Here is an 18699-nt window from a genome sequence, read left to right on the forward strand (position 1 = left end):
TCTCTCTCTCTCTCTCTGTCTCTCTCTGTCTGCCTCTCTCTCTCTCTCTCTCTCTCTCTCTCTCTCTCTCTCTCTTCAGCACTGGAGAGCTCAGGTATGTGCTGTCCATCAATATGATGAACAGTTGAAAGGAGTGCCGTGTGCTTCACGTTCTTTGCTGCATGTAGACCATTTGCCTTTCTGTTCTTTTAATTTTTAACAATACTGAATGAAAGAGTTATGCTGACCCCTGTCCCATCACAGAGCTTCTCAGTCCACTTCTCTCCTTGGGGCTGCAGATTCCCATCCAGCCCCAACCTGTTCAATCCTGTGCCGTTCACAAGAACTGCAACAGAAGGCAGTCCTGCAGGTTTGAACTGGAGCATGCAGAACCAGACGCCAGATAGAAAGCTGTTGATTTCTTGTGATTTCAACAGCATGGTGATAGCGTTTCTTATTTTCCACAAGACCATCAGAGATTCTGTAGAAGGGGAAAAAACCCCAGAGCAAAACAAGTTCAAACCAATTCATCAATTTCTGCAATTTGGTATGTGCTGTGTTCTGCAAGACCATTGACCTGCCCCCTACTCTTTCACTGCACCACTCTATTGAAATATTTCAGGCTGATTGCACATATTTCCATTTTTGTACAGGCTCACACATAGTGATGGAGTGGCTCAAAGAGCTATGCTACTGGACTACACATATTCCATCAAGCAGTGGGTTTTTGGGTATTTTGTGGGTTTGCTTTTTGTTTTTTATTCACTAACCATTCTGAAGTCTGAGACTGTAGAGGCGAAATTAAATTGAGAATTCGGATTCTTCATCATCAGACGAAACAAGGAATAACGCGTTATGCAGAACTAGCCATGGTTTTGAACATACAGGGTGATTAGAAAGTAAGTTTATGAGATATTGTGTGTTGATGTGATAAACTTACTTTCTAATCACCCTGTATATTGTTCAGTCAAGATTTTACACAAACTTTGTTTGTTTGATCATGTGTAGAATCTCAAATGTCAGCTCTCTTTGCACGTGTGTTTGTGTTTTGGAAATGCGAATGTCCTGTGCATGCTTTGGTAACAAAATAATTCCATTGTGCTAGAATGTGACCACGGTACCTTTTTTATGGTGAGAGTTCGCTTCAGTAAATAGATCTCAGAACAGTCACATCAGAACAGTTTGTAGCTCTCTAATCTTAAGGTGCATGTACTTAAGAAAACAGTTTGTTTGTTTTGTAAAGAATTGATTAAACTGGTATTCCACCTTGCTGATCTAAAAAAAACAGGCTGCCCAAGGTAAAGAAAACACCTATAGAAACTTACACAGTACATCATTACAACTATCTGGCATTCCATGGGCAGGAGGAATCTTTCCATCAGATTGCAACATATGACAGCTGTCATCTCAAAGTACGTTAGCAGAACATTGCATATTCCTAGAACCCATTGCAACACCATTGGTCTTGCATTCTTGAATGACATTCTATCCTCTCCAGTTTGATCATGCTGACTGCAGGCTACAGAACAGCAAAGCAGTTAGCAGTCATCCCCTACTCATACGCTATTATAATTAAGGCTGTCTATCTAAGTTACATCCCTAATACCTCAGCCCAAACATTGTGGAAAAAGTTAACAATTCAAGATGCACTGTTATGGCTAAATTATTTCTGATCATGGGTAAGATCATCTCTAGTTATAATGTGTAATTACTGGTAACACTTATCTATCTGTGTGATTTATTTGTCAAAGTTCACACAGTAACTTGGTTCTAGGATTTCTCATTGCATTGTTGCTGATGAGTTTCACTTCCCATGTTCCTGTCCCTATCCTAGGCCCAGCGCCACATCAGTGACCTGTATGAAGACCTCAGAGATGGACACAACCTGATCTCGCTGCTGGAGGTCCTCTCGGGGGAGAACCTGGTGAGTCCTGGTGGGGTTTTAAAAACTCTGCTTCTGCACCTCCCTTGTCACTCGCTGCAGTCCCATTGGGCTGACCTGTGACGGAGTCCTCTGATTGGTGCTGCTCAGTCCCATTGGGCTGGCCTGTGATGGAGTCCTCTGATTGGTGCTGCTCAGTCTCATCGGGCTGGCCTGTGACGGAGTCCTCTGATTGGTGCTGCTCACTCCCATTGGGCTGGCCTGTGATGGAGTCCTCTGATTGGTGCTGCTCAGTCCCATTGGGCTGGCCTGTGACGGAGTCCTCTGATTGGTGCTGCTCAGTCCCATTGGGCTGGCCTGTGACGGAGTCCTCTGATTGGTGCTGCTCAGTCCCATTGGGCTGGCCTGTGACGGAGTCCTCTGATTGGTGCTGCTCAGTCCCATTGGGCTGGCCTGTGAGGGGGAACTTGCTGCCACCAGTCCCTCCTGCACCCTGGGTGATGTTTCTGATAGATAGTGGAGCTCCATGGCGTGGGGGGGGGGGGGGGGGAGGAAGGTTAGCTGTACGATTTAAAACCACTTTCGGATTTTACTCTTCCGTATTATTATCCCTTGTCTGTGCTCTGGTGCGGTTGCGCATCATTGTTCTCCTAAGACTGCTTTTGATTCCTTATTCACATTAACCTCACTCTGCTTCTTTCTGTGAACTGTGTTTGATTCCTTATCCACATTAACCTCACTCTGCTTCTTTCTGTGAACTGTGTTTGATTCCTTATTCACATTAACCTCACTCTGCTTCTTTCTGTGAACTGTGTTTGATTCCTTATCCACATTAACCTCACTCTGCTTCTTTCTGTGAACTGTGTTTGATTCCTTATCCACATTAACCTCACTCTGCTTCTTTCTGTGAACTGTGTTTGATTCCTTATCCACATTAACCTCACTTTGCTTCTTTCTGTGAACTGTGTTTGATTCCTTATCCACATTAACCTCACTCTGCTTCTTTCTGTGAACTGTGTTTGATTCCTTATCCACATTAACCTCACTTTGCTTCTTTCTGTGAACTGTGTTTGATTCCTTATCCACATTAACCTCACTCTGCTTCTTTCTGTGAACTGTGTTTGATTCCTTATGCACATTAACCTCACTTTGCTTCTTTCTGTGAACTGTGGGCAGTGTTTGATTCTCGGTTTTCCTTTTATACCTCCTGCTTCCTGACCTTTGCCCTATCGCCTTTGACTCCTTTCTTGCACTGCTCTTGCTGGGGGTAGCCGAAGGAGCGAGACGTTAGTTATGAGGAACTTGCGGTTGGTGAGTGGGTCTGCACTAATGCACCTTTATTAAGGGGATGCAGTATAGCTGTAGAGAACTGAATGTACAAAAGTATGTGCGTGTCACAGTAATTCATCTATTTTGGAAAATATTTTGTTTAAGAATGTGGTCCCATAAAAATATAAATAAAGAAAAGTTCTCCAATAGGGAGCCTTGCATGTGACACAATGTAAACCCAGCCAGCATGACCTTTGCTAACCCTTCAGGTGACACCTGATTGGCTGGGCTGCAGGCCTGTGCTAGGGATCTGCTTTTTATGAACGTTTAAACTCTTTGCAATGTCACTGTTTAAACCATATCTACACACACACACTCTGTTTTATATTACATTCTGATACTGACCGCCCTGATTAGTATTTTCTAAGCATATATATACTACATACATATTGAACACATTTTCGGATAGTATAATGTTTTTAGAATAGTGTGTTTCTTAAAGGTTCATTTAACAACAACAAAACAGGAACCTATTACGTTTTTTTGTAGTTTTTTTTTTTTTTTTTTTGTTATGTAATTTTGCCCTAAATTATATGGTTTTAAAAAGAGACGAGCATCACCCACTGTACAGCGCGATAGCGAGTTGTGCTTACAATTGAAAAAAAGTTGAAAATACTTTCACTTCTGGAAAAGGTAATTACCAGAGATAAAATAGCATAATATTTTGGAATTGTAAAGAGCACTGTAACTGGTATTAAAAAGTCTGCCTCAGAGATTTAAAAGTTTGCAGTCTTTGATAGTAGGAGTGGGATTTTTGAGATCTATCGCTCGAGACGAGTACTTGAGCTCCGAGTACTCGAATCAAACGCCACTCTCCTCTACATACTGTACTAGTGTACATAAACCTCCCAAACATTGCCACAAGTCCCATTTTAAATGCCAAATTAACACACAATCAAGTAATATATTAAGTAATTAATATGTTTGCCTTCTTGTGCAGTTAATTGTATATGGTCAAGTATTACTAAATAACGTAAAGTATCCAAATTCACATATCCACACAACTTTACATTAAATTGTAAAGAGATGCCTGGCCTGCCTGTTTGAAGTGTGTCTCAGGGGTCCTTTACTTTAGTGCAGTAGTTCCAACATACAAATAAAAAGTGTACCTCACATAAACGATCGCACCTCAACTTCGTATGATTTAGATCTGAAGGTGCAAGTGCCACAGGGGAAGCTTCTAGCTACTCCAACCCAGGCAGAACCGTGCAGTGACACTGGGATCTTCAAACGCTGAAACAGGGAGGTATCCTGTAAAGGAATTGCCTTGGTGCTGTAGAATTCCAGCTAGTGCTCTCAGAAATTGGTTCATTCCTACCAGTATCCAGGCTAGATGTTTCTATCAGATAGCCCTGTGCTGGGTTCATTCCTACCAGTATCCAGGCTAGATGTTTCTATCAGATAGCCCTGTGCTGGGTTCATTCCTACCAGTATCCAGGCTAGAACTGCACAACTGAGTTATTCAAGCTGTAATTGGGGACTAGGGGGAATATTGTATTTGCTATAAATACAACCACATTTCATCACCCTGCTGGTTTTATCTGTTCATCGTTCCGAGTGACACTCCACCCTTTTCCTTGTGCCCAGTCATGCCCATGGACAAGGGCAGCTGGTGAGGAGAGGGCAGCACCCCCACCCCTCTCCAACTCCCTGCTTTCTGTCTCTCCACAGCCCCGGGAGAAAGGGCGTATGCGTTTCCACAAGCTGCAGAATGTACAGATGGCACTGGACTTCCTCAAACACCGCCAGGTAAGACTGGCATCAGAGATTTCATCAACTCCATATGATCATAACAAAATGAATGGCTCCAGAGGACCCTGGAGGATTAACTGTGTACTGTATTGTACTGTAACTGTGTACTGTATTGTCATGTCTAGTGACAGGACCCCAGTGAAAACGATTCTGCATGATTAACTGTGTACTGTATTGTCATGTCTAGTGACAGGACCCCAGTGAAAATGATTCTGCATGATTAACTGTGTACTGTATTGTCATGCATAGTATCTAAAGCTACTTTGAATTTAAAGCATCAACAATCTCTGTTTGTTTTGGTATTTTAGGTTAAACTGGTGAATATCCGAAATGATGACATTGCAGACGGAAACCCCAAACTGACCCTGGGGCTGATCTGGACCATAATCCTCCACTTCCAGGTCAGTATGTTACCCACTGCAAAAACTACTTCCGGTACAGTGACTAGATCCGACACCATGAAAACGACTTCCTGTACAGTGACTAGATCAGAAACCGCCATGAAAACTACTTCCGGTACAGTGACTAGATCAGACATCGTGAAAATAACTTCCTGTACAGTGACTAGATCAGACACTGCCATGAAAACGACTTCCTGTACAGTGACTAGATCAGACACCATGAAAACAACTTCCTGTACAGTGACTAGATCAGACACCATGAAAACTACTTCCGGTACAGTGACTAGATCAGACACCATGAAAACTACTTCCTGTACAGTGACTAGATCAGACACTGTGAAAATAACTTCCAGTACAGTGACTAGATCAGACACCATGAAAACGACTTCCTGTACAGTGACTAGATCAGACACCATGAAAACTACTTCCTGTACAATGACTAGATCAGACATCGTGAAAATAACTTCCAGTACAGTGACTAGATCAGACACCATGAAAACTACTTCCAGTACAGTGACTAGATCAGACACCATGAAAACTACTTCCAGTACAGTGACTAGATCAGACACCATGAAAACGACTTCCTGTACAGTGACTAGATCAGACACCATGAAAACTACTTCCTGTACAATGAGTAGATCAGACATCACCATGCTTGACAATAGTGTAGAGAATGAATTTCACTGCACAACTGTCCACTCCTCACCTCCCAACTGTATGTACCCCATTATAAACGGGGGCTTCATTGCTCTCCTGTTCCCTAGCCTTTCTAGAAGCCTTCCACTACGAATCTGAGTTCCGTTCACCGCTAGATCCAATCTGTAGTCATATCGGTCTAGAATTGGAAGAGAAAAGGTTAGCATCTCACAGTTTATTTTACAGTTGATTTTTTAATTTTTTTACACCAATGTTGAGGTTCACAGTAAACCTTTCAGATGCTGTGTATCAGTCATTGACAGCATCTCCTCTGAGTAAATTTCACAGTGCTTCACCACAATCACCGCACAAAGTATAATCTATATGATTTCAAATAAAGTTGCTTCCAAATTACTTTTTTTCCATGTACAGATGTGTAATTTGGTAATAAAGTAATTTTTCTATTCAAGCAGTCTGAATCAGCTATTTATTATAAGTCTGTCTGGATATTTAATCTGTGATCAAACCATCTGATGCAGTGAGTCACAGTTTCCTGAGATCAGGGTTTAATGGTAAAGATAGGAGGACGGAGGCCCAGTGCTTTTGTGCAGGGCTGTCTCCACCATTCTTACTCCCTTATGTTATTATTTTATACAGTACTGCTACAAATTATGGCAACAGATGGTTTACAGCAAGGCTAGGGGTGGGGATTGTATTGCCCATGTTTCATCACTCAAACCCCTTTACTTACTAAATACTAAGTAGAATGGTCCCCTGGGGAGTTTGTTGCTGGATAACTTCACAGACTGCTTATCTTGGTATAACTGAATAGGGAATTTCAAAGAACACTCTCTCTCAAGAAACACTCTCTCTCAAGGAACACTCTCTCACAAGGAACACTCTCTCAAGGAACTCTCTCTCTCAAGGAACTCTCTCTCTCAAGGAACACTCTCTCACAAGGAACCCTCTCTCAAGGAACTCTCTCTCTCAAGGAACACTCTCTCACAAGGAACACTCTCTCAAGGAACTCTCTCTCTCAAGGAACACTCTCAAGGAACACTCTCTCAAGGAACACTCTCTCTGAAGGAACTCTCTCTCTCAAGGAACTCTCTCTCTCAAGGAACACTCTCTCTCAAGGAACACTCTCTCAAGGAACTCTCTCTCAAGGAACACTCTATCAAGGAACTCTCTCTCAAGGAACACTCTCTCAAGGAACTCTCTCTCACAAGGAACTCTCTCTCACAAGGAACTCTCTCTCAAGGAACACTCTCTCTGAAGGAACACTCTCTCTGAAGGAACTCTCTCTCAAGGAACACTCTCTCAAGGAACTCTCTCTCTCAAGGAACACTCTCTCAAGGAACTCTCTCTCTCAAGGAACACTCTCTCACAAGGAACACTCTCTCAAAGAACTCTCTCTCTCAAGGAACTCTCTCTCTCAAGGAACTCTCTCTCTCAAGGAACACTCTCTCACAAGGATCACTCTCTCTCAAGGAACACTCTCTCACAAGGATCACTCTCTCTCAAGGAACACTCTCTCACAAGGAACACTCTCTCAAGGAACTCTCTCTCTCTCAAGGAACACTCTCTCACAAGGAACACTCTCTCAAGGAACTCTCTCTCTCAAGGAACTCTCTCTCTCAAGGAACACTCTCTCAAGGAACTCTCTCTCTCAAGGAACTCTCTCTCTCAAGGAACACTCTCTCAAGGAACACTCTCTCTCAAGGAACTCTCTCTCACAAGGAACTCTCTCTCAAGGAACTCTCTCTCTCAAGGAACACTCTCTCAAGGAACACTCTCAAGGAACACTCTCTCACAAGGAACACTCTCTCAAGGAACTCTCTCTCAAGGAACACTCTCTCACAAGGAACACTCTCTCAAGGAACTCTCTCTCTCAAGGAACTCTCTCTCTCAAGGAAGACTCTCTCACAAGGATCACTCTCTCAAGGAACTCTCTCTCTCAAGGAACACTCTCTCACAAGGAACACTCTCTCAAGGAACTCTCTCTCTCTCAAGGAACTCTCTCTCTCTCAAGGAACACTCTCTCACAAGGAACACTCTCTCAAGGAACTCTCTCTCTCAAGGAACTCTCTCTCTCAAGGAACACTCTCTCAAGGAACACTCTCTCAAGGAACACTCTCTCTCAAGGAACTCTCTCTCAAGGAACTCTCTCTCAAGGAACACTCTCTCAAGGAACACTCTCAAGGAACACTCTCTCACAAGGAACACTCTCTCACAAGGAACACTCTCTCACAAGGATCACTCTCTCACAAGTGCTGTAATACCCCAATATGATCCTCTTACTACCAATGCAGAATGACTGGGTCTGACATTTTCTCTTCATTTTACCCTCAGGTTTCTGGCTAAAGACTGCCAGGAAACTAATTTCTCGGTAAAATAGAGAACGAATGCTCCACCCAGTCATTCACCCAGCATTTTTGTAATCATTTGTACCGGTACTGTATATGATTCTAATGATGCATTGATATTGATCCAGAACTCAGTCCACTGGCGACTCAGATCACAGGGATGAAGCTACTGAACTGCAGAAGTCTCTAGTGACTTCTAGTTTCTCCACTGAACAGTCTAGAAAGATTGATTATTGTGTTTTTTAAATTCTCATTATAAAATATGTTTATGGGGCTTGAAATGTTTGTTTTCTGTACAATTGCAAAGTATTTGTTCGATTTAGGACAGCACAAAGAAATACACAAAGTACTAAAAAACAAGCAAAACAAAAATAAAAACGTTCCTCAGGGGTTAAAGTAATTCAGACCCATGTAATAAGTACAGTGCGTTTTGTCCAGTTCCTCAGGGGTTAAAGTAATTCAGACCCATGTAATAAGTACAGTGGGTTTTGTCCAGTTCCTCAGGGGTTAAAGTAATTCAGACCCATGTATTAAGTACAGTGGGTTTTGTCCAGTTCCTCAGGGGTTAAAGTAATTCAGACCCATGTAATAAGTACAGTGGGTTTTGTCCAGTTCCTCAGGGGTTAAAGTAATTCAGACCCATGTAATAAGTACAGTGGGTTTTGTCCAGTTCCTCAGGGGTTAAAGTAATTCAGACCCATTTATTAAGTGAAGTTTCTTTGGTTTTATGAAACAAAAAGGAGGGTGGGGTGCTTTCATCCCGCAAATGAATCACTCTATCCTCACAGAAACAGTTTTCATTCTTTTCAAGAGGCTTTGATTTTCAGTGCCAAGATAGATTAGAGAGAACCGGTGCTATGGGAGCAAGCAGGAGCTGGGGAGAGCCTTCCATGAACTGCTCTGCAGTGCTATGGGAGCAAGCAGGGGCTGGGGAGAGCCGTTTGGTGCCCAGAGCCCAAGGCAGATTCCTCCAGACAAACTGCTTTACAGTCCACAGACAGGGAGACCTTAAATGTCCTCGAATCACGGAAAGTTCCAGAAGTTGTAGAAATTACTCAGGCTGCCTGGCGCATTATTACAAGAAACAGTATACTCGTGTTTCAAATTAGATTTGGTCTATTATGCCACCAGACTGAGGTTGGCTGAGGTTCCTGCTTTTATTTTCTCTATATCTTTCTTACTGTCTTGTTACAGACCAGTTTGCGGTCTGAAGAGTTCCTCTTTACCTTCTAACTAGTTCTCCTATTTGATTATGAATTGCTTGTTCACTGCAGTCCTGTGAATGTGGTTAGCGGATTCCCCTCTGTGTGTAACCCCCCCACACACACACAATCCTCCTGTGGTTAATGAACTGAACCATATCAGATTGCTTTCAAAAGTATGGGATCCGGAAGTAACATCATCACGTTATGCTCAGAAGTGCTATTTTAACAAGCAGAAATACATTGTTAAAGATATACAAAAAAAATAAAAAATACATAACATACATAAAAAAGAGATTGAAGTGGCTGTAATTACAGTTGAATACATCCATAACAGACTTTCATTTACATAAGCGCTCACCAATGTGGAGTTCGAAGAATAACAGGCTGTGACCACTAGTACATTAAAGCTCCAAGCTAGTCCAGCACAGACTTTCTCCAGTTATCCAGGCACCATGGGGACAGTATAGTCTCCTGTGCCTTCCTATAGAAATGATAGTTTATAGACTCAACTACCATTTTACCAAAGGTGCAAAGGGAAAAGACCCATTGTGCATTCTTAGAAGTGTAAACTGTAGAACTCCCTGCCCCTAGCTCAGGGGTGGCCCAGTTATATGCTACTAGGAAAAACAGAATTAACCCTTTCCTGCCCTATGTTCCCATCCCTTTTCAACGCCTGCTTCCTCAATGTCACATATATCGGACACTGAGCAGCAAAGGTAAATTACTTTGCACTAAACCTCGCTCCCTCCCACCCTGTTTCCCTAGATCTCTGATATCCAGGTGTGCGGGCAGTCGGATGACATGACAGCCAAAGAGAAGCTCCTGCTGTGGTCCCAGAGAATGGTGGAGGGCTACCAGGGTCTGCGCTGTGACAACTTCACCACCAGCTGGAGGGACGGCAAGCTCTTCAACGCAGTGATCCACAAGCACAGGTGAGGGAGCCGCTACTGCAGTCACACAGTGTCATGGGTGTGCATTGAGTGTTGAAGCTTGATATGCAGCACACGCACACACACACACACACACACACACACACACACACACACACACACATGACAATCGCATTGCTATATTCTTTACTTTGCTGCTTTGAGTTCTCAAGTACAGTAAATTCATTCTGTACACATGTGGGTACCTTGTGTGTCCCCTGCACAGAACAGGCTCTTATTTGAGCAGACCAGGCTATGAATACTTGAGTGGGGTGTTTTCCAGGGTGGAGCAGAGGATAGCAAACTCCTGCATGAATAGAAGGAGTGGAGAACAAAGAGAAGCATTACACTGTATGATTAATGTTATTGTAATCTGAAGATACAGTCCTTTTCATCACCAGACAGAGGCGTAGTCTGCTTTGAACCTGGTTTATAAGAGAGAGAAACATGCTTTTGTGTGCAGGGCGTAGTGGTGCCCAGACGACAAAAACCAAATGAATATCATGCAGCAGCACGTCAAGCCCCTTGTCAACCTGGGAAGCAGCCCGGAATGAGATTCATTATGAACTTCTCTTAATAAAAATAAAGACGACTAAAACCAAATGAATATCATGCAGCAGTACGTCAAGCCCCTTGTCAACCTGGGAAGCAGCCCGGTATGAGATTCATTGTGAACTTCTCTTAATAAAAATAAAGACGACTAAAACCAAATGAATATCATGCAGCAGTACGTCAAGCCCCTTGTCAACCTGGGAAGCAGCCCAGAATGAGATGTTCATGAACTCCAGGTAAAGCTTATCTCAGTTCTAGAGTAGCACACATCTGAGTTCTAGAGTAGCACATATCTGAGTTCTAGAGTAACGCACGTATCAAGGTTCTAGAGTGGCGCGCGTATCTGAGTTCTAGAGTAGCGTACATATCTGAGTTCTAGAGTAGCGCAGGTATCTGAGTTCTAGAGTAGCACAGGTATCTGAGTTCTAGAGTAGCACACATCTATGTTCTAGAGTAGCTCACATACAGGGGACAGGCTGGGTCTCTGGTACATGGCAGTATAGCATTAGTCTTGGTTTTGTAAAATAGTGCTATTAAAATGCAGTACTCTGCAGGTGGTCAGTTGTAACAAGAGTTTTGTGTAGCTCAGGGAGAGCTGAATCGAGAGGATTCTAAAGAGACTTCCTCAGCGCTGTAATTAAACACTGCTTCTGAGGTGTGGCACGTCTTTCAGAGAAACATTCAAATATAAAGAATATATGCCTGTAGGGGGAAAGAAAATGTATGCATTTTGTAACGTTAGCATGTACCTGCGAAGGACTGGTACGCCCAGCTGCCAGAGCGAGAGGATCTTCAAAGGATCATCAGCATGTTTGCCAGGAACACCTACAAAACACTGCTGTGAGAGTCTGAAGTGAGCTAATGTTTCAGAAGAGACGCAGCTATGAATGCAGAGAGGACGCTTTCCAGAGAGGGTGTACAGAGCTTCAAACTCATTTCATGAACTGCTGACTGGCGGCTGTGCAAGGAAGGACTACGTTTTGGAAGCAGATCCTTTTTGTTTTTCTAAACTTTTTTTTTGTATGATTTTATTGTATTAAACCCCTGAGCTTTTCAAGCTGAGACTGTTGGCCCTGAGATGCAAAGGAGCTTCTTTACTTGATGTGTGTTCGGGTGCACTGCTGTGTGGCAGTCTGGAAGACTTCACTGGCGAGTTGTATATGGAGAAGCAGATGCACGTGTGGGTGTTATATTTAATTTCTGGGAGAATCGGATTAGATAAACCACTGAAGAACCCTTTAAGTCTTTCCTTATTCAGAATTGCTCCTGTCAACTTGAAAGGGAAAGGTAATTTAAACCTTAAAAAAAAGTGTTTTGCAAGTGGAGCTTCCAGAACAGATTAAGAATAGTCGATCAGAAAGAAGATCAAGCAATGTCTTGGTTGAAGAGGAAGATGGATAGCTAATCTAGTGGGAAAAAAGAGCAATCAAGAAAGATCAGTGCTCCTGCTGCTCAGCCTTCGAATAAAGAGAAGCGGTTTCCTTGCGAGCAGCCATGCTGAGTCTGAAGAGGAAGCCCAGGGTGAAGAAGAGGCACACTGGCTCGACGGGGAGCTCAGACCTGGAGGACCGGGTGGTGATGCTGTGCGAGGACATCCCCTCGGAGTGCTCCCAGAGCTCCTACGACTCGGGACGGGGGACCCAGAGCTCGGACTCCCACAGCACGGACCAGATGTCATTCCGAACAGCACCGGGCCTGGAGCAAGAGGCAGCAGGGTATTCAGTCTGCTCCACGCTTCGATTGCGGGAACTGTACGGAAAATATTACTTTCACTTATCCTTAGCCTAATGTACTGTGAAAACGAAATCTTGAATGCAGGTCTCGCTCTGGAGCAGATGTGGTCTTTATTGGCTTTTTATTAAATGTTTTCTTGCTAGTTCGTTATTAAAAGCAGATTGGTTTTCCTTTTGCATTGTACTGGGCTACATGCTGTGTAAGTTTGACCTATAGCTAGAAATCCATGTTTTTGATGTTTCAGGGGATACTGCTCAGGTGCTAAAGGGGACAGCTCTATGTATAAAACCTTGTGAGAAGTGTTAACAGAAAGGGTACCGTGGGAATATCTGTGTGTGTAAATGACATGTGATTTGTTTCAGCCCTACAGTCAGGCCATGGTTAATGCTCTGACAGATGTGTTTGTGTGTTTCTATAGCATGTACAGAATACAGCTCAAAGCTGCAGGGATACAGATTGTAGCTCTTTATTATTTTGTGTAGTTGATGTTATTGACATTCCCTGGGCTTGCATGTAGCTGCATGCACACATACTCTTCAGTGTTTCACTCTTTGCAGTTACATGTGTCTCTCCCCAGAGACTCTGGAAGCTCTCTCGGGTTTCTGTGACAGACACACACACACACACACGCTTTAAAAGTGGAAAGTTGTTGTAAAAGAATTGACACTAATACTTGCGTGCAGATATGGCCAATATTAATAGAAACAGAATTTAAATTAAGAAACACTTTTGCCTGTGTTATTCAGCGGATCTATCGAATTCTATGCTAGTGCTGCAGTATGTTTCATATGGACCAGCAAGCCTTGACAATCATCAGAAAGCAATGCTATTTTCACATGCCTGCCAGGGCTCTTTGACAGTATGTATATTTCCTGTTGAACTTAGACAGAGAGATTGATGGGCCAATGTACCGGGTAGTCATGCTGTGTCTTGTTCCCATACTGGGTCCTGTCCCTGTCTCTCTCTCACCCTCCAATTCCCTTTGAATTCAGGCCGATGCTGATCGACATGAAGAGAGTGTACCGACAGACGAACCAAGAGAACCTGGAGCAGGCCTTCACCGTGGCAGACAGGGAGCTGGGGGTCACCCGACTGCTGGACCCAGAAGGTATCCTGCAGGGCTTTCCTTCCAATACAAATTAAAGACTGTATAGCAAGAATGTGTGCCATGTTTACTGTCTGTCTATCTTACTATGATCTATAGTGTGTGTTTATTACAGTAGTCTAGTAACATAGGTTGGGTCTCTCCAGTACATAGTGCATACTTTTTGGAAGTTTAAAACAATCAACTTAGCTGCAGGAAGAAGATGGTAGAGTATGGTTTAGAGTTGTCTTTTGTTAGGTTTTAACTTAAAAATGATTAAATTACTCTTGGAAATGTGTCCCAGTGTGTGTTAGCACGCTGTGAGGTGCATTATCCTGTAAATAATCAATAACCACGGTTTGATGTGGCTACGGTCATGAAAGGAGAGTGCTTCATCTCTCTTAATGTACAAATCTGGAACATGCATGTTTATAATTTAATTTTAATCTTTTTCTGGAACTTTTCTGGGACCTGTGATTTCTAAAACGCAATGTTCTACTTCACCTGTGAATGAACAACTGCAAGAAAAACCTGTGAAAAAATGTGTGCAATTGTCAGGATCCCACAAGAGAACAGGTAAGGGATCTCAGTGGGGCTGTGCTGGTGACACTGATCGCGTGGATGTTTGTGTCTGTTTCAGACGTGGACGTCTCCAATCCTGATGAGAAGTCCATCATTACATATGTCTCCTCTCTCTACGATGCCATGCCACGCGTCCCTGACGTCCAGGATGGGGTCAAAGCCAACGTGAGTGGTGGTGGGGTTAGATTTATTATTATTATCATTATTATTACGGTATTGTAAAAGGTGTTTTTTTTTTAGTACCGGTTTTGATTTTTTTTGAAAATGCCGTTTTTGGAATTCCAACATTAGAAGCCAGAACAAAAAACAGAACAAAGAAAACAGCTTTCGATATGAAATGAGATAAAAAAAACTTACAACGGGCAGGAGAGACTAGAGAGTAATGTGTGATGTTTTACTATGTTTTAAAATAAAACCTCTTCAACAAATGTTGTGGAATCTATGTATTATACAAAATAACAAATGGTGCTGTAGTGAATTACTTTAGGTTATAATTGCATCTCAGGGTTCTGGTGAATTCATCATAAACTATTCACACTTGTGGTTTACCTGCTGGTTTATCAGCTTCTAGGCACCAAAATATCTCACAGCAAGGGAAAAGTGAGACACTTTAACCTGTACTCTCATATCTCACAGCAAGGGAAGAGTGAGACACTTTAACCTGTACTCTCATATCTCACAGCAAGGGAAGAGTGAGACACTTTAACCCGTACTCTCATATCTCACAGCAAGGGAAGAGTGAGACACTTTAACCTGTACTCTCATATCTCACAGCAAGGGAAGAGTGAGACACTTTAACCTGTACTCTCATATCTCACAGCAAGGGAAGAGTGAGACACTTTAACCTGTTCTCTCATATCTCACAGCAAGGGAAGAGTGAGACACTTTAACCTGTACTCTCATATCTCACAGCAAGGGAAAAGTGAGACACTTTAACCTGTACTCTCATATCTCACAGCAAGGGAAGAGTGAGACACTTTAACCTGTACTCTCATATCTCACAGCAAGGGAAGAGTGAGACACTTTAACCTGTACTCTCATATCTCACAGCAAGGGAAGAGTGAGACACTTTAACCTGTACTCTCATATCTCACAGCAAGGGAAGAGTGAGACACTTTAACCTGTACTCTCATATCTCACAGCAAGGGAAGAGTGAGACACTTTCTATGTATAACGATAACTCTCTGTGTGCTGAAGTTAATCAATTAGGATAGCACAGCATATCGTGGCTATGCTGTATAACTCTCTGTGTGCTGAAGTTAATCAATTAGGATAGCACAGCATATCGTGGCTATGCTGTATAACTCTCTGTGTGCTGTACTTGGAATCACTAAGGGAAGGCCGTAAACACAGTTATAACCTTGTTTCCATGGAGACGCAGCTTACTGATTGACAGCTGCTGCGTTCTTTACCGCAGACTCTAGTAAACTGTGCATATGGCATCAAGACAGCATTTAACAACTCCTTTCACAGCAAGCAGCCTCTTACCCTCCCATATATATGCTATTCTGTGTTCACTTTGTTATAATTAATTTTTTACATGTCACATTTTCAATGACCTTTTTAACTATTTTGGAAAATGACATAATTAGTGGTGCAAATGTCCAAACAAAAATGTCTCTGTTACAGTACATTCATTAGATTCATTTTCATCACGATAGAAGACATCATAAGTTGCATTAGTCATCATTTTAAATCTGCAGTACCAGAGTTGAAATTCTTGCTCAATAAATTAAATAAAAACTATAAAAAAAGATAAAAATAAAAGAGTTGTCTGTACACTGTGGCCATGTGTTTGTGTGAATTAAGCTCATAAGCGACACAGCAAGTCCTTTGTGGAAGTTAATAACACAACACTTAGCATGCTCTTAAGCTGCTGTTTTCTCTCTGTCCGTCTGTGTTAATTAAATAAGTAAAGCCGGTATGTAAGTAAGTAAGCAAGTTAGAAAGCAAACAGAATCCCTGCATGGTAGTGAAGGCCCCACTCTCTCTGTCCGTCTGCAGGAACTGGAGCTCCGATGGCAGGAGTACTATGAGCTGGTCACCTTACTGCTGCAGTGGATTCGACACCAAGTCATCGTCTTGGAAGAGAGGAAGTTCCCCAGCAGCTATGAGGAGATAGAGGTCAGTTTCACTGCTGTGGGCCAAGGGATGAGGGTTTAGACTGGAGCAGACAGCACCAGCTCAAGGGATGAGGGTTTAGACTGGAGCAGACAGCACCAGCTCAAGGGATGAGGGTTTAAACTGGAGCAGACAGCACCAGCTCAAGGGATGAGGGTTTAGAATGGAGCAGACAGCACCAGCTCAAGGGATGGGGGTTTAAACTGTAGCAGACACTCATCTAAATTACAGTGGCCTGTCCAACAGCCGAGGAATGCGACAGTAATGCAAAGTGCTAAAGCTTCCTCTATTGTATTGTGTATCTATTAACATTCTAATGAACAGAGGGCTATCTACAAGGTCTGTTTTCTAAGTGCACCTTGGTGTTTAGTTTTGAGTTTTGATCAAGCTGTAGTTTAATTCATGTCTCACCCCTAAAAGTGAAGGTAGGTTTAGGTTAGGTTGAAGATAGCGGTGAATAGATGTGGGACTGAAAACATGCCCTGTGGCTTCAATACTCAATAATCTGACCTGCACACGCAGGTTCACGTGCCGCAAATCCAGGGCTTTTCTTGAAGGGCTTAACCATTATTACATTTTAAAAAATAAAATAAAAAAGAGGAATTGAAGCCAAATGAAAGTTTTGAGGATTGCCGTAAATCCCACAAGTGCAGTCATTCTGTAATTGCGGCAACAAATTAAAAGATCAGACAGAGCTGGGAAATGTAATTGAGTTTAATAGGAAGGCGTTGTTTGGGTGTGGACTCAATGCTTTGAACTCATCAGTGCTTTGTTCTGCAGCTCAGTACGCCCTAGAGAACGTTGACAGGTAGCCCTTTCCTTCCCATTCCCTTTTTCATTCCCATTCTCTGGTAATGATTCACCTCCGGGAGGATTCGGGGCAGTTAATCTGACCGGAGGCAGAACATTCTTTTGAATCAAGATGCACAAGATGTTACAAGATGACTGGCCACGATCTGACTTCTCTTTTATAGTCTGCCCTGAGATAAAAAGGCTGTTTTAATAATCGTTTTATAGGGTGTTAACCAGCCATATTAGAAGAACAAAGGTGTGTTTTATTTTCTAAAACCCCCAGAAATATCTCTGCTGTGGGGCAAGGCACATTTACTTGTTGGCTCTTGAGTTCCCGATGCATAATACTAATTAGTTTATGAAATATATATTTTATTTTAAAGCAAATGTACTATTGGCAGCATTCCTAAAATATATTGATTGGCTCATTACTATGTACTAAAAGAAACTGAAATTCAACAACAAACAACGTCTGACTAAATGTCTTCAAAAGCAATGCCGCACTGAAAAGGTGTCGCCCCGGGAAGAGGTTTACAGGAGACGTGTTGTAATCTGCTGTGTTTAATATAAAGGCAATGCTTGTTAAACCAGCCTCCCTGCTGCTCTGTATTGGACTCATTCACACATCCTGGCAGTAAGATAGATCGTTCAGCAAGTCTGCTCCTGCTGATCTGTATCGAATTGGCTTGTAAACTGCACAGGGTGTGTCAGTGCATGAATTAATGAAACTGTATTGTGTCAATGTGAAGCATCCTGATAAAACTGCAGAAAGTAATCAAATCGGGTAAATTACAGATCCTGTGGCGGCAGTTCCTGAGGTTCAAGGAAACTGAACTCCCAGCTAAGGAGGCTGACAAGAATCGCTCCAAGCTCGTCTACAAGTCCTTTGAGGTGAGCCCCTCGTACTGTACGAACATGACAAACTTGATTATTATGGCTGTAATGAAAAATGCCCCCCCCCCCCCAAAAAAAAATAATAAAATAAAAAAATATAACGCAGTGCAGTACAGCTCAGCTCAGCTTAGCTCAGCTCAGCTCAGCACAGCTCAGCACAGCACAGCACTGTACACCAAACCATGTTAATTTCAATTTTGCTTTTTGCTTGTTCTCAAACTGAGTTGAATTGTTATACCTGTATGGAGACACTGCATATTGTATTGTAACATGATTCTTTGCATGCATACACACATTCTACCTAAAAGGTATTGACAATGTCGACCCAGGGGACTTTTTCGACCTGAAAAAAAGAAACAAGAACCAGGCGCCACAAATGGAGATTAAATAAAAAGGCATTCAGAACAGAAAATAGGAGGCACTTTTTTACACAGAGAATTGTGAGGGTCTGGAACCAACTC

At 42.6% G+C, this 18699-nt stretch overlaps 1 protein-coding gene across 8 annotated transcripts in view; it reads left to right on the plus strand.

Annotated features, from left to right (window-relative positions):
* Positions 1-18699, plus strand: part of LOC117435816 (plectin-like) — a 168707-nt gene that overhangs the window by 113750 nt on the left and 36258 nt on the right. For 7 of the 8 annotated variants that reach the window (XM_059010023.1, XM_059009982.1, XM_059009977.1 and 4 more), the window contains 8 exons: positions 1814-1903; positions 4862-4939; positions 5251-5343; positions 10316-10482; positions 13758-13873; positions 14490-14596; positions 16436-16555; positions 18140-18235. In XM_059010023.1, the coding sequence (XP_058866006.1) occupies positions 1814-1903; positions 4862-4939; positions 5251-5343; positions 10316-10482; positions 13758-13873; positions 14490-14596; positions 16436-16555; positions 18140-18235 (867 nt within the window). Of the gene's footprint in view, positions 1-1813; positions 1904-4861; positions 4940-5250; positions 5344-10315; positions 10483-12510; positions 12783-13757; positions 13874-14489; positions 14597-16435; positions 16556-18139; positions 18236-18699 lie in introns of those variants that run through there. The other variant, XM_059010033.1, reaches the window with a different exon arrangement.

This window comes from Acipenser ruthenus, chromosome 3 (genome assembly GCF_902713425.1).
Source record: "Acipenser ruthenus chromosome 3, fAciRut3.2 maternal haplotype, whole genome shotgun sequence".
Classification (NCBI taxonomy): Eukaryota; Metazoa; Chordata; class Actinopteri; order Acipenseriformes; family Acipenseridae; genus Acipenser; species Acipenser ruthenus.